The following is a 14,467-nucleotide window of genomic DNA, read 5'->3' as shown; positions in this document are numbered from 1 at the left end:
CCAGCCTGGTCTACAAGAGCTAGTTCCAGGACAGGCTCTAAAGCTACAGAGAAACCCTGTCTAGAAAAAACAAAAACAAAAAGGAAAACAGAATGTTCTTACAGGATGGGCGAGAGCCAAAGCCAAGGCTCCTCTGTTACCTGTGGTCGGATTTTGAGGCGCTTACCCATAGTGCCGCTTCTGGGGTTATGGACTGAGTCTACCTGCAGCTTCTGGCTCTTGTGCCATTCTCCCTTGCACCAAGCCAACCATTTCTAGTCTCTAGACCCTTTGTACCCAGGTCCTTTCCCTACAGACATCCTCCAGTCTTCTGCCGTTTCTCATGCTGTATACTTCCTATGAAAGTCTTTTCTCCTCATTCCAACTCCACTGCATTGAGTCAAGTATCAAAAAGTAAAAACATTGTAAGTATATCTACAGTCATAAGGATTGAAGTTATAACAAGATCACTTCAATTGTATTAATCTTCCTTTCGGAAGGCATTCAGAAATGTCGGAAGCAGTCTGTGGCCTAAGGCTTGCTCATTTCTCAGAAAGTCCTGGAAGCCTTTTTCGGTCCCAGTGGTCAAAGCTAAGTTTTTGCCTTTCTTATTTTATAATCACTATCACTTCCATATAATTGCCCTGGGGGTGGGGTGGGGTGGGGTAGGGGTAAGGGGAGATGGGGAGAAAAAAGTGAGAAGGGAGGATGGGGAGAGCTTGGGGGAATGGGATGGTTGGGATGGAGGAAGAGTAGATATGGGAACAGGGAAGTATATATCTTAATTAAAGGAGCCATTTTAGGGTTGGCAAGAGACTTGACCCTAGAGGTGTACCCAAGTGTCCATGGAGATGTCCCCAGCTAGAACCTTGGGCAGCTGAGGAGAGGGAGCCTGAAATGGCCCTATGCTACAGCCACACTGATGAATATCTTGCATATCACCATAGAATTCCTGTTGTTTTAAGCATCCTACTCTGGGCACTTCCTTTACAGCTATGCTAGGACGCTCACACGAGAGTGAGGGTCGGAGTGGGGGAGCTGGGTCACAGCACACCGAACCCCTTTAGGAAGCTGCGAAATTGTTTTCCATTTCATTAGATGATTTTTCAATAAATTGCTAAGACACTGAAACTTTCCCATAACTGCAGACAAGCCTTTTTAATGTCCAGCCTCACACAGGTGTTTTCCCTTCAGCTCTGCCACGGTGATGGCCTCGTGCCACCATTGGTAAGACCTTTAATGTCCAGCCTCACACAGGTGTTTTCCCTTCAGCTCTGCCACGGTGATGGCCTCGAGCCACCATTGGTAAACCTTTCCTAGTTCCCTTACAGATCTTTAACAAACAGGAAATGATCAGTGTGCTAGAGGGGACGGGGAACATCTGGGGAAGAGGTGAGGGTGAAATGGGACTTAACAGCAGGAAATTTTTTTTTAAGGGTGATCCCTTAAAAAAACATTTAAGCGAAGGGAAACAGAACACCTTGATGGAGACACTGGAATTTTCTTTGGGGAAAGGAGCCTGGTCAGAATATGATACAAGCTCCATCTTTGTAAAAGGAGCTGCATAAAATATAAACTCTGTCAGAAACATTGGAATTTTATATCTGTTTGTTGTTCTAAGTGGACCCTCAACTCTTTAAACAATAAATAATTATAATCTGGTAATGATACAGTGAACTTATAATTTAATCAGTTTGATTTTTCTAAGCAATTAAGAATAGACTCCTTTAAATACATGAATAAAGAAGGTATTATACACAGACACACTAAGCTAGCCACCCTGTTATCTAATAAACTTTGTAACAGCTAATAAAGTTTGTAGATTATAGACTCCGCATGACCAGTGGATGCCAGGTATTCAAGAAATAACTTAGGTCTCGATAATGCCCAAAAACTTCGGGGAAGATAACCATGTGGTAAAATGTTCACACTGAAACCTCAGCAATGACATCGCTCTGTGATCAGCGACATATCTCCACTCATCCCGTGCAGGGCTTCCACTGTTCCCACTCTGCAGCCTCGTCTGGGAAAACAGAGAAAGCAAAGCAGCTGGAGGAAAGGTTGAAGCAAAGGATTCTAAGACCGGCAAGCAGTGCCAGTGATGAGGCAGGGAAGACACGGTGCAGGATAGACAAAGAAGCAGCATGGGGTCTGGTGAATGGACAAGATGAGAAATACAACTGTCAATCGCAGGCACCACAGAATCATGAGCCCAGGGTCCTCAAGAGTTCTTGTTTAGAGCACAGCATCAAGTGACTGGAATATATTGAGGCTCTCCAAGCTCTTAGCAGAGATATGCAAATAAGCCAATTGTTTTATTTTTCTCTCCTCTGACATTCTCATAGGCACTGACCTCAGCCCAGTTTGGAAAACAGGGACCCAAGGACTGCTCAGGAAATCCAGGTCTGAAAACACACCCACAATCGTTTGTAACTAGAGGAAAATAGACGAAACTGAATCCTAGCTAATTTTAAAAGGCTCAAATCAATTTATTTCCAATTCTTAGCCTCTTTTCATTTTACAGCAGAAGCCATGTGACCCTTTGGACTAGAGCTCTTCAAAGCGCAGAGGCTCCAGAGCAGCAGGTGTCACCAGTACCTGCTAAGGAAGGCCAGGTCTTAACTGGACGGCTTGATTCTAAAACTCTCAGGGTGCGGCCCAGCTCTGTCACACTAAACTCCCCATGTGACTGACGCACACTGATGTCTGAAAATATCTGCCTCAGCCACGACGACCACCAAGGCTACAGGATTTGGGGGCTATAGGACAATGGGTTCTCAAATATGAAGTGACAAGGGGCACAGAGAGGGAAGAGTGCTGTCAATTCCCAGAGATACCCAACTACAACACCTAGCTAGTTCTAAAGCAGGACAGAGAGCCGGTACCTTCTAGATGTTTCAGGAGGGCCCGACTGCTGTTCCCGTGAGCGGATATCAGGATGGTTTTGCCCTTTAGTATTTCAGGAGCAATCCTCTCATTCCAGAAGGGAAGAAGTCTCTCCAGAACATCCTTCAAGCTTTCCGAACGTGGCAGCTGATCCAGGGGCACGTCGCACACTTTATACCGCCGGTCACTGTAGATCTCATGGAAGTAGGGATGGGATTCCTCAATGGGAGGCGGGGTCACGTTGTAGCTTCTCCTCCAGAGCCTCACCTGCTCTTCACCGTGATTCAGAGCCATTTTCTCCCGGTTGAGACCAATCAAGGCTCCGTAGTGACGCTCATTGAGACGCCAGGAGCTCTCCACAGGAACCCATTCCTGTCCCAGCTCTTCCAGGATCAGCCAGGCTGTGTGAATGGACCGGTTAAGGACGGATGTGAAGACAAGATCAAACTCAAAGTTCTGGGCTTTGAGTTGCTTCCCACAGTTCCGCGCCTCCTCCAGTCCGTCGCTGTTAAGTTTCTGGTCCACCCAGCTACAGAATCGGTTCTGTTTATTCCATTCGCCCTCTCCGTGTCTCAGGATAATAAGTCTGTGCTTGGACATGCTGCCGGCTGAACGTCCTTGGTACTCTCAGTGGGATAATGTTCAAGAACAGCAGTGTCTCTAGAAAGAGAAGAAAAAGATACATAAATTATATTCATTATTCAAATGACTACCCAGTAATGGAGAACAATTATACGACAGTCGGTTTCTAAGATAAACTGAAATTCCTTTGAACAGTTTTGACGTCAAAGATCTGGTGTGCATACTACGGCACGTCCAGGCACACTCTTGAGATAATTACAGACAAGCCTGCTGACTTACATTTCCTGATGGCTAGATAGTATGTTAATTGTATGACATAAAACGGCAACACTCCGTCCTAATGGTGTGTTTCTATCCAACAAGTAGGCAGCTTACGCTTATTAAGGAGACGATGAAATAGATGAATTATAGATCTCAAAAAGAATGACTGGTAGCTGGGAGTGCCCAGCTCCGAGCAGCTGACTACACGGAAAGCATCCTTCTCCTTTGGAAGTTTCAGTGTTTTTCCAGTCTTAACTTATTACGGATGTCACGAAACATGCTAACTCGGTGAAGCACTACACCGACGTCACACATTCTGATAGGTGACAACCAGCCCTTTGATGCTACGGACTCACTCATTCAGGGTATGGGAAGACACACTGGTTCAACACTCCAACAGAATTATAAATAGTATAGTTGGCCGTAACAAGAGCAAATGTAGTACTCACTGTGGTAATTTTTCACCTGCTGTTGGCAGGAATAAATCCGGATACAAAACAAGTTATCAAATGTAAGCAGCCAAGAGGTGCTGCCTGTAGGAACAGATTAACAGAAACAGGTCTGAGAGAGTGCAGGGAACCACACTGATAAGGCCTTGCCTCCTCCTCCCCCGCCTGCAGAAACTCTACTCACATCAGCAACAAGTTGGGAGGAGAATCTAGTAGAGCTGGCCAAGCAACCCTAAAAGCAATTCCGAACTCCCTTATGCTGTTGCTACGACACTGAAGATCTATGGGCCTACTCTGTTCCGTGGAGAACCTGGAGACTCGGCTGCATCAGTCTGTCTCTCACACAATGAACAAGAGTGGGTTACTACAGACACGCATTGCTCAGCTGGGACGGTCCATCTCCACCCCACTGTTTTGTCCGTACCGAGGAGCAAAGATTATGTGAACAGCAGGGCCTGGCTTCTGCCAGTCTTGACAACTTCCAGTAACTGGAGATTTTCTGTCCTGCTGGAGCTGTGATTTGCCCACAGTTATAGAGCAAGCACTGACCAAGTTTGCTGGAACCTGTATCTAGATTGTAGTCTCACTTAGTAATTCCTGGAGATTCTGGAGGGGGAAAGCACCAATAAAGTAAGGCTTAGGTATAAGGGGTGGTGGTAGCCGAGGTGGTGTGTAAGTAGCAGAAAGGCTTCAAGAGTTAGGATTGAAATTTCTTTCTTGCTGAGCATCAGTGTGAGGCTTTGGTAACTATGAAGGAGGGATGCACCCAGTGTCTGGAAGAACCAAGGCTCAGGTGCAAGCATCTCACGAGGCTGGGAAATTGCAGGGAGACAGCACAATGCCCACTCTCTCAGCCTTAGAGGGGCAGCAAGGGGGCAAAGGAGAGAAGAGGATGAAAGTCATCAGAGCAGCGCTTTGCCGGGAGACTCTTCAGGCCAGGGGATAACCACATGGACGAAGCTCCAGCTTCAAGGATCTGGGAAAGATCAAGCAATGAATTCATGCGGATGGGTGTGGTGCACACAGAGTTAGAGTTAAGTGTTTAAAAAAATTTTTTTTTGGGGAGGAGGGAGTACAATGTATGTGTGAATATTTTGTCAGTATGTATGTCTGGGCCTGATACCCTCAAGGGCCAGAAGAGAGTGATAGATCCCCTGGAACTAGATGTTGTGACAGATGTTGTCAGCCACCGTATAGGTGCCGAGAATCAAAACCAGGTCTTCTAGAAGGGCAGCCAGTGCTCTCAACTGCTGACCCATCTCTCTGGCCCCAAGAAAAGGTAATTTTATATTCCTGCTTTGAAAAGTCTCCTTCAGCCAAGTAATAGAAGCTTGGAACCATACTCAATCTTGGAAATCATGTGTTTTGCTTTGTGGGTAAGAAATGAGAGGCATGTTATCAACTGTTTCCCTATTCAGCCCTTAATTTGGCATGTCGAGCATGAAGCTTCCGGGCTAAACAGTTAGGGAAGGAATTTTCCCCTCCGATGGAGAAGGGCATCATCTTAGTGTTACCTGTCAAGCTGACAGTCTAGAGTCGGTTAGGAGGCAAGCCTTGAGCAGGCCTGTGGGGATGATCTTGACTGTGTAACTGTGGTAAAGAATACTCGCCCACTGCGGATGGGGCATTCCCTGACTGAGACCCGGGACTGTATGGAAATGGGGAAGGGGAGCTGAACTCTGGCATGGATGCATTAACACGCTGTTCTGCTCTCGACTGTGGGTGTAATGTGACTAGCTGCTTCGCACTCTTGCTGCCTTGACTATCCTGAAACTGTGGACTGCTACCCGGAACTGTGAGCTAAACAAACCCTTTCTCCTTCAAGCTGCCTTTGTTGGAGTACTTTATCACAGTGATGGAAGAGAAACTAAGACAGGCGTGCTGGACAAATCCTAGAAGCAAAACCATTTCTCAATCAGTTTTGGATTAGAAATTCTATCAAGAGAACCAAATGAGTAGCGATGATTAACCAGTACCCAGATACCTACCGCTGAGCTTCCCAGTGTCTTAATCTGTTACAAACGCTTCTGGGTTTGTTTTTCTTTTTATTAAAAAAAAATTGATTTCCTTTTCACTGAAAATATATATAGTGAAACAGAACAGTACCAAAGCCACAAAACCATGAGGACATACACTTTCCTTCACTCTGACACACAGGAGGTAAGGCAAGCTAGACTGTCTAGCTCAGGTAAACTAAACTTCCTGTTCTCTGGCTTGGTACTATCAACTGATCTATCGAGCTAGCTGGCGAATGTGCGCAAAGGCACTGTGGAGTTGGCAACCTTGAAGATATCTCTCGGTATTTGTTGAAGCTGGCCTATTAAATGTTTAGCAATAGATATGAAACACTGTCGGTTTGACAAGTTCAAGGCAGGGGCTGCAAACTCAAACATCTATACCAGTAAGACTGACGGGAGAAGAAGGCGCCACGGGACTACGGGCAGTGGTCAGAACGGTGGTGAGTTCAGGTGACTATGAGCAGAGCGGAGACAACTCTTACAAACAGATGGGGCTTTCCTACAACCTGTGCTTTTTCTTTCCTTTTCACCACAGGGCAGGGTGTGTTGTGTACACATGCACTCGTACGTGTGTGTATGTGTTATGTGTCTGCGTGTGTCTGTCTGTCTGGCCATGTAGTCTTGGTTTGGGGAATCTAGGTTTCACTTTACAGATGAATCATCCCCAGTCACAACCTGTCCCTTCAGATCTACACGGTTATTTCAGAAACTGTACTGAGGCACACGAACAGAGGAAAGTGTAGCTCGTTACCGCTAAGGCTTGCCAGGTCTGGCAGTCACAACTCATGAAGAGCTACCGTGGTAACGAGGAGTAAATTCCTCACATCCCAAATTAAACCCCATTCCTTTAAAGCCTCAAGCTTCATTTTTGTCTCGGGCAAAGCCTACCACCCTGCCACTGGCTCTTAAGGGTGCTCACTGGCACCAACGTTAGGCTAATTCTCAATTAGTTTACACAGAAAAGGCTGCACAGGTTACTACTGGGCTATTACTTCCTAGAGTTTCTTCCTCTTATTATTTATTTAATGTGTGTGGGTGTTCACACACACACATTAAATAAATGTCTGAATGTCTGTCTTTGCACACATACAATATACCTGGTGCCCACAGAAGCCAGAGAGGGAGTCAGATCCCCAGGACTGGACAGACAGTTGTGAGCTGCCATGTGGGTGCTGGGAATTGAACCCAGGTCCTCTGGATGGGGCATTCAGTGCTCTTATCCGCTGAGCCATCCCTACAGCTCCGGTTTCTTTCTTTTAAGACTATGGCCAGCCTGAAGAAAAGGTTTACTAAACCAATATGTTACATGACTCTAGTTCATCTTCCCTTCCCATTCTCCCCACTGTCTTTCCTTCTTTCTAGACATTTCCTTCTTATGATTTATGGGTACATGTAGGTATGACAATGTGTATGTGTTTATATGTGTATGTATGTGGGCATATGTGTGTGTTTATAGGTCAGGTTTGTTTTTCACATTATTATTATTATTATTATTACTATTATTGAGATATAACTTCATGTTAAACCTGGAGCTCACAGATTAAACTAGCTGGCCAGGAAGTCTCAGGGATCCTCCTGTCTCAGCCTCCCCAGTGCTAGGGTTACAGGCATGCACCACCAAGCCTAGCTTTTTAACATAGATTCATAGATTCTGGGGATCCTGGGCTCAGGTCTTCACATTTGCAAAGGACTACGCCATCTCCCCAGTCCTAGATGTTATTTTCCTATGGACGTGTGCCTGGTCCACTGCACTGAAGTGATCTCTCAGGGCCCGTGCTGCTCAGACCCCTCTGAAGCCCATTACTTCCTCAAGGGTGAATCCAGCATTTCGGTGCTGCGTTTCCTCCAGCTCCCTACTCTCACAGCCCGGTCTCGGGTCTTCATGTTATCCCATCCCCACCTCTGTTATGATGGTGGTGGTGGTGTCTCAACCGCAGCAGGTAATTCAGGCTGCAGGTTCCCTTCAGCCACTCTTCATGCAGTACAGTTTCTATTATGCCCATTTTACAGATGCAGAACTGAAAGGAAGAATTTCTAAAGCAACACAGGTTATAAATGGAAGAACTATAATTCAGGCTCTGCTGGGCCCAAGGACAGAAGCATGCCCTGAACCCTTCTGCTACACTGATACTGGAACCCAAGGCTCTGACCTCAAACCTTGACACCACAATTTTTTTTCCTCACTATTTTCAACACATTAAAATGAACGATTCCTATACTGAAAATCCAATCCTCATGAGCCTTCCCAGACTAATCCATTTCTTCAGCTATCAAATGCACAGAACTATGATCTGGGCACAGCACAATGGCAAGCCTGTGAGAACACGGCTCCAGCACAGGTGACATCTTCAAGAACACCCGTGTGGGAAGATGCTCATGCTTGTGTGTCACTAAAAGTGAAAGTAGTTAACATCATGAGGAGCTTTGATTTCATAGAAGAGGAAGAGTAGGAAAGGAGTGTCCTCTCTTCAAGGACACAGCATTACTGAAGGTGCATTCAGAAAGATAATTAGATTTAGATATAAAAAAGGAATGGAAGTCTAGTCTAAGGTAACAATCAGGAACAGGGGCACAGAGGAGACAGTAGGCCCATTCAATAGGCCAGAGTTATAAATAGGCAGCTATGCATCCTGATTTGCCTCCAACAGTATTGTTTTACACTTTCTTACTTCCCCAACATTATTATTACTAAGGCCCCTTTCACACTCAAGTGTCCCATTTGGAAGATATATGGTCACTCTGTATGGTGCATATCAGAAAGTAGGCAAAGCCTAGAAAGATAAAACTGAATAGAGGCTCATGGAGGACCTTTTGACAAAGAATGGAGACCCTTCTATAAATATAGAGACATCATTAAAGGTTTGATAGCATGCATTTGAGGACCAAGCAGCATGTATACTCACAGAGAAGTACAAATATTAGTTGTGAGGGGTTTTGCAGTAACCCTGGTAACGCATAAGGACAACCTGGACCAGGAAAATGGCTGTTAAAAAGGAACAAAGAAGGTAAGAGAGAAAAAAAAACTATAATTTAGCCAAGATGTTGGCAATAGTCCCTGTAAAATCCAAACCATGAACTTTTTGGCTTTGCAGACTATTTGATCTCTGTCATAACTAAGTCCAATTGTATAATTCTGTCTCCGTGGCTCCAAGTGTCTACATGTAATGCATACATGAGTAAATGTGACGTCCAATTTGATGATGCCATCAAAATTAGAATTTCATATAATTTTCATGTTATATATTTTTATTCTAGGTTAATTTTATCCATTTAAAATGCAAAAAAAACAAATCAAACAAACAAACAAAAAACCAAAAATACCCATTTACATCTGTGGTCTATAGAAAAATGATGGTATGCTAGACGCCATGCTTGGATGTGTTCTTTACACCAGTATTCCGGGCCTTAGCAAGTGTCCCAACATAGAGGACAGTCCCAACATTGTAAAATAGCCGGCTTATAGTGAGACTCTGTTTTGAAAGAAACAAACCAACCAACCAAAAATCACCAGCTTTTCCTCTTGGCCAGAACTGCAAAGTTCCTCGGGTAGTGGAATCCCTTGCACTGTTGATTTTACTCCCCATAGAATAAAACGCTAAACACACTGAAGTCAGTCTGAGGACCCAGCTTGTGATCAACTCAGTATTTAGGAACAGGTTCACAGGGAACTACAGGGAAGCGCTTCACCTGCTAACCTCCTACAGAACATAATCTCCGATCTGACATGCTCTCCTCTCCTTGTAAATCACGCTGCAGGGTTCTGCACTGAAGCGAACGTGCATTTGTTCAGAAGCAGGTGCTGTGCGGTTGTCTGAGCAATACAGAAACAAGGTGACTTGAAAGGTACTTCTCACAGGTTAATTATAACCTCGAAGATATTAAATGTAGACGTTTCATATATGTATTTCATACCTATGGTGAAATTCCATCTAGATTAGAAAACCAAAGTTTTTTTTCCCCTATAAATGCCACCACAAAACTATGCTTAAATATTAGTATTCAGGGCTGGAGAGATGGCTCTGCCATTAAAGGCTAGGTTCACAACCAAAAATAAATATTAGTATTCATTTGACAAGGCAGAAGCAGAGAGAGCTGCTAGGTGAGTGGGGGACATGCAAACACATGACTGAAGTGACTTCTATATCTCCGCACCTCAAAGTACCTTCAACATCTGCAGCATGTCCATCTGGCTACTGTTTCCAACCTCTGCCCATCATTAAGCCATATAATTTTGCATATTCTTTCCCTATCTGTTTACAAACTAACACTGCTAGGACTTTGCTTCCTCCTTCCCTCAAGGGCTTGAAAAGTAATGTACACCTGAGACTCATGAGAAGATGGCGAAATCACAGTGCAAAACAGAACCTAAAACTTGCATTTTCTTCCATTTTCAAAGTAGCAATAATATGTCAAGGAATATCAAAAAAGGGACATGGGACCAGAATGATTTTTATCCAAAGCTTACTTTTAAGAATTAAATAGCCCAAACCACCTCCGAATACTCCGAGGTTTTCCTTAGTTCGGATCCTTACTGCACAGCTTCCAGCAACCTTTACTTCCCACTGCACAAGGGGTTTAACTTTATGGAAGATGTGGGCTCTATTGGAGGGCAAAGAGAGAGACTACCAATGTCTCCAATCAATTAAAAAGCAAAACAGTTTTTGAGGCAAATAAAACCTGGAAGCTTAATTCCTTAGCGTTTCAAGCATCATTACAAAATATGCCTTCCCCAGATTCACCCTCAATACTAAAAATTCAAACCGGAGTCCTAACAGCTCTCCCCATGCCATCGCCTGTCACCTCCCTCGAAGCACCTCTGCATCAGACACTACAACCTCCCCATCTACTAACACCCCCTCCCCCCCAGGCCCCACGTGTGCTGCAAGGTAACACATCACAGCAGGTAGCTCCCTCTTTCCAGGGAGGAGAACCGTGTAGTGCTGAGATGTGACCCGGTGGTGCTTGTTCCAGTCTGCTTGGAATCACCAGTGTGCGTGCAATACCCACTCAAGATTCTTCTTTTCTATCTCCGGCGACTTCCCAGCTACTTCCCTGAGGTGGTAGATTTGTCAATACAAACTGTTTTTCTCATCTCGCAAGTTTTCAGTCAAAAAACCTGGGCACAAGCCCAGCTTAGCTGCTTATGGACAGTTTGATCATGCACATAGTAAATTCTTGGAAGCCCCGGGTTCCATGTCTGTATGAATAACACAATCATACTCTCTCAGGGACTATTAGGGAATAGTAAATGAACTACAGTAAAGGACTCTTCCAAATAATGAGAGATAGAAAGGACGAGGCTTTAACTAACTCATGAGGACTGGCATAGACTGCAGACCTGCCAACGAGACCCTACTGGGCCGATGGTATGAATATACTCAAAATCTAGAAGTAAAGTAATGCCCCGGTCTGCGCTCTATGCGCTAGACCCCAGTTCGCGAGCCTCGGGCAAGGGGCTGGAGGTTGAGAATACAGACGCAGAAATAGACTGACACAGACCTTTAAACACTGATACCAAAGCCCCTCTTTATTAGCACCATGGAGGCTTAAATACACTGCAGTCAATGGCCAACAGGTGAAAATCCCATCCTCTGATCCTCTAAGCTAGGCACAGCTTCTAGTAACTTTAATTAGAAGGTTCTAGGAGGGAAGAGCAGCTGAAGGCCAGGACTCGTTAGTCCCAACATCCAGCTGAAGGCCAGGACTCATTAGTTCCAACAAAGTAACACGAAGGGAAGGTCAGAAGAGGAGAAACTTGGCCAGAAGAAAACTGCAAGCAAATGATGGTGAAAAGGAAGGCAGAGTGGACTATGCCATCCTAGAGGCCTACCAACTAACGTCAAATTCTGTAAGCCAAATGAGTTAGCAAAGAGGCCAATGTTAAGTCTGTAGTCCATAAAGTATTTCAGCACCATATATTCTTAACAAAAGGGTTTTGCTATCGGTATCTTTTGATCCAGGGTCTCATGATGTGGCCCAGGCTGTCCTCGGTTTTGCAGCAAATTCTCTAGCCTCAACCTCCTAAATCCTGGGCTTATAGGAGCATGGCATCATGCCCAGATGGTATTACCTTTTGTTCCGTTTCTCCATATAAATATCACCCCACACTTGACTTCAATTCCAAGAACGTTCAAGAAGCCACCAGTGCAAGCATTTTGTGCCCTCTGTTCTCTAGATAGACAAAGCCGGATTTGTGGATAATGAATTTAGATGTATCAATCACTACTTAAAGTGAAACAACCCTATTAATGCAACAAACCATAAAAGATAAAGAGGAAGAGAAACTAAAAACAAATAATCCAAAAACTAATAGTGGTTACCTCAGAGTAATGAGATTAAGACATTTTTTTTGTTACATTATACTTTTTTTTAAAACAATGATCTGCATGGTTTGGTTCAGTTTAAATATGGGCACAAAAGAACATGTCCTTGAGGGTGGACACGTTTATTTGACACAGACTTTATACAGAATTCATTACAGCAAGATTTTCCTTGTGGACTTGGTAGTGGAAATTATCTAATCATCTTTATTTTTAAGTAGACTTTAATGGGGGTATGGGCCTCAGAAATTAACTTCTGCTTTTTTCAAAGATGCAAAAAAAAAAAAAAATCAAAACAAGTCATTGAAATGATTTATTTAAGATCACTCAAACAGTAAGAACTTCTGAACCAAAGCCAGTGCCTTGGCTTCTAATTCACTGTGCTTTAATTATGCCATTTGGTGGAATTATGCCTTTTAAGAATCCAACACTATCCTAGGCTGCCACACACCACGCCCCTGTGTCTGCGCTCTGTGTCCTAGACCCCAGTTCGCGAGCTTCAGGAAAGGACGCTGGAGGTTGAGAATACAGATGCAGAGACAGACTTGACACACAGACCTTTTAACACTGATACCAAAGCCCCTCTTTAATAGCACCATGGAGGCTTAAATACACTGCAGTCAATGGCCAACAGGTGAAAATCCCATCCTCTGATCTTCTAAACTAGGCACAGCTTCTAGTAACTTCAATTAGAATGTTCTAGGAGGGTAGAACAGCTGAAGGCCAGGACTCGTTAATCCCAACATCCAGCTGAAGGCCAGGACTTAATTGGTCCCAACACCAGGCATGTCTATAGTGTGTGAGGTGCTATAGCAACAGGAAGATGGGCTAAACCTAGTCTCTGGGTTCAGGGAAGACAGTTTTACTGCTTTTATTATAGAAACATCAGTACCTGCTGATAAAATGTAACAGTTGGCTTTTTACTTCCTTCTGAAGGAGACTGAATTCTGTTAAAATTCACAAGAGCTATAAATCCCTCCTAATTTAGATGGGAGAGAAGGGGTCATCCCTCCCAAAGTCTAATAGTTAACTACAATTTTTCATGTCTTTTGACCTACTATAGTGAAATGCTGAACAACAGGAATTACACTTTTTGGACAAGCTGTGGTGATGGTGGGGGGTATTTTTAGTGCCCCCCCCCCAAATGCAATTTGGTTCCTGAGATCAGTACTTATGAGACCTCTTTGCCTTTAGCGGCGTTTTTTCCCCCTTCCCCTTATTAACTTACAGTTTTAGGGTCAGGTCTGCCTCCCTCCTTCCAGGGAATCTACTAGCCAAGAGAATTTGCCACACCGTGTCTGAGCCGTCCAGGAGGTAGAGCTCAACATTCCTAAAAGCCACTATCACTCCACCGCTGGACTCATCCTTCTCAAAGACGCATTCTGAGAAAGGGACAGCTGAGAGCTGGGGGGGGGATCCGTGAGGGTCGCCGCTTGAGGGGGTGGAGCGGGCATCAGATTCGCACCAGCTACCAGAGCCGGGCAGGATAGGAACTGGCCTTCTCACGATAAAACACCACGCCACTCAGAAACTCTCGCAGCTGTCGCATTCTACAACGAAACCACTCACCTGCAAAGAAACCACCAGCAGCAGCAGCCGTTCCTCGGCGACTCCGAGCTGTCGCTGCCAGCAAGCATTCATCTCTACCACCGGCACCGACGCTCTTTTCTAGCCCAGAAGCCAGAAAGGGCAGGACCGATGGCTCTGTGTATTGGAGGACAGAGCTGTCACTCACCCACGGCCCTGCCCTCCCACCCGTCTCGATGCCGGGGTTCTTTCCGTTTTCCCAAAGCCCTGGGGTAAGAAGAGATGTTTTGATTGGCTTAATGAGGAGACGGACACACAGATTGACCAATAATATTGTAGGTTTGGTGTGGGCGGGCGGGTTTTGGTCATAGAGAAACAAACCCTGGAACGTCTCTGGGGCAACTGAGAAAGCTAGGGCCTGCGGGGCTCAAAGAGCAGTCTGAAG

The 14,467-nt window shown here is 44.8% G+C and overlaps 1 protein-coding gene across 1 annotated transcript in view; it reads right to left on the bottom strand.

Annotated features, from left to right (window-relative positions):
* The window catches only part of Bpgm (bisphosphoglycerate mutase), a 24,676-nt gene extending 10,424 nt beyond the window's left edge, over positions 1 to 14,252 (bottom strand). The window contains exons 1-2 of the mRNA XM_005365808.1: positions 14,065 to 14,252; positions 2,865 to 3,525 (exon numbers count right to left, since the gene is read on the bottom strand). Coding sequence (XP_005365865.1) covers positions 2,865 to 3,465 — 601 coding nt within the window. The 5' untranslated portion in view covers positions 3,466 to 3,525; positions 14,065 to 14,252. The remainder of the gene's footprint in view (positions 1 to 2,864; positions 3,526 to 14,064) is intronic.
* Positions 14,253 to 14,467: the final 215 nt, after the last annotated feature.

Source organism: Microtus ochrogaster, unplaced genomic scaffold (assembly GCF_000317375.1).
Source record: "Microtus ochrogaster isolate Prairie Vole_2 unplaced genomic scaffold, MicOch1.0 UNK4, whole genome shotgun sequence".
Classification (NCBI taxonomy): domain Eukaryota; kingdom Metazoa; phylum Chordata; class Mammalia; order Rodentia; family Cricetidae; genus Microtus; species Microtus ochrogaster.
This window is presented reverse-complemented; position numbering and strand designations above follow the sequence as displayed.